Source organism: Fragaria vesca, linkage group LG3, assembly GCF_000184155.1.
Source record: "Fragaria vesca subsp. vesca linkage group LG3, FraVesHawaii_1.0, whole genome shotgun sequence".
In the NCBI taxonomy this organism is placed as follows: Eukaryota; Viridiplantae; Streptophyta; class Magnoliopsida; order Rosales; family Rosaceae; genus Fragaria; species Fragaria vesca.
Genome location: NC_020493.1, coordinates 24,875,462 through 24,877,098, shown reverse-complemented (window position 1 = coordinate 24,877,098; position 1,637 = coordinate 24,875,462). Strand labels below are relative to the sequence as shown.

At 37.2% G+C, this 1,637-nt stretch overlaps 1 protein-coding gene across 1 annotated transcript; it reads left to right on the top strand.

Moving 5' to 3' along the window:
• The first annotated feature begins 338 nt into the window (after nt 1-338).
• On the top strand, nt 339-1,265 carry LOC101305255 (cell wall / vacuolar inhibitor of fructosidase 1-like). The gene is made up of 2 exons (XM_004296177.1): nt 339-397; nt 824-1,265. Exons 1-2 carry the CDS (start codon nt 339-341, stop codon nt 1,263-1,265), a joined length of 501 nt encoding a protein of 166 aa, XP_004296225.1.
• Nucleotides 1,266-1,637: the final 372 nt, after the last annotated feature.

The window sequence follows — 1,637 nt, the reverse complement described above, 5'->3', positions numbered from 1 at the left end:
ATATATGCACTAGTAAATAAAACATGTCTAACAGTGCTTTAGATACCACCCGCGCATTGTTACGTGTTAAGATTTCTTGATGATGAACAATATTTAATCCCCATCTCACGCCTCCCATGCCACCACATTTTCTAAATCTATCGCCGATTCTCTCGTCTTCCCCTATTTTTCCACAAACACATCTATCTTCCCCAAATTCACCACCAACATCATGGCCTCCATGCCTGCAAAATCCACCGCTCACCTCTAATTCTACCACCTCCTATTCCGCCACCTGCACAAAATTCACCATCAACCTCATAGCCTCTACCATTCTTTTTCAATTCCACCACCATACCATGGCCTTCCCTGTGCCAAAACCCACCATGGACACCTCTGACCCCATGCCCACAACCAAGTATAAAATGAAAAATAAAGAAGTAACAAAGTTTTCAATGACACAAACGTCTTTTTAATCAGAACAATTGAACATTTGTAAATAAATTTGCATTAAGGGGTAACACAGTCTTTTTGGATAGTGATATGAATGCAATATTATGATGGTAAGATATATTATGAAGAATTGGAAATTAATATTTTTATTTATGTGGCATGACACATAGGTTTAGTCTACAAATTTCTTATAGGACAAATAATAAACATAAATCCCCTCAAAAAAATAATAATCATAAATCCGATGAGATTTATTGGCAAGTTTAATTACTTGCACCCCTATATATGAAGTATGAGCTCAGGTAGATAGTATATCAAAATTTCCCCACAACATCATAAAGATGAAGTAATCAACATCTCTAATAGTGGTATTCATATTTTTGATTCAAAGCACCTTTGTTCGAACGAGTCATTGCAACGATCTTATTGATGACACATGCAAAGGGACACCAAAGCCCGTCCTCTGTGTCTCCGTTCTCAGAGCAGACCCCCGAAGTGAAGGGGGTGATGTGAATGATTTTGCCTTTATAATGGTCGGTGAAGTCGAAGTTAAGGCATCTGATGCCATGCAACAGATCGGTCGGCTAAGTAAAACCAAACCTGTAAGTGATTGTCGAGAAAATTATGTTGTCGTTGTTCGAGATGACATACCCCAAGCCGAGGATGCGGCTAAGGGCGGAGATGCCGGCAAGGCGACGCAACTCATGAATGACGTTGTTGGTAAGGCTGATTCATGCGAACGTGGTTTTCACGGCCGTTCTCTTCTAACTAAGTGGAACAATGCTGTAAAAGATTTCGCTTCTGTGGCTGCAGCATTATCAAGCAAGATTTAATTGATGTAATCATTGTTAACGTACTGTTTCACTAGCTGAATTAAAACATGCTCATTTGATGTATTCACCATTTACTGTATTGGTTTACTAGTTTACTAGCTCAATAAAACACAATGTTCGCGTATGTCAATCGATATTTTTTTTTTCTTGGTTACAAACGGGGCCTAAAAGACTCTAAAAAGAGAAAGAAAAAAATTACAGATTAAAATGTCAATCGATATTCTTTTGTTTGAATTTACTTTCTTTTTAATTGATATTTGAGTTTTATATATTTTTCTTAGTAATCTATAAGTCCCATGTATACTGTCACATAGATAAATCAACTAAGTAGATCTATATGGTCGAGACCCTCACTCTAACTCCTAAAATAAA

Bases quoted from the DNA above. Each gene is read 5' to 3' on its own strand.
- LOC101305255 (XM_004296177.1), top strand. From the start codon at position 339: ATGGCCTTCCCTGTGCCAAAACCCACCATGGACACCTCTGACCCCATG. The intron at 398-823 runs GTATAAAATGAA...TTTGATTCAAAG, and splicing joins GACCCCATGCCCACAACCAA to CACCTTTGTTCGAACGAGTC.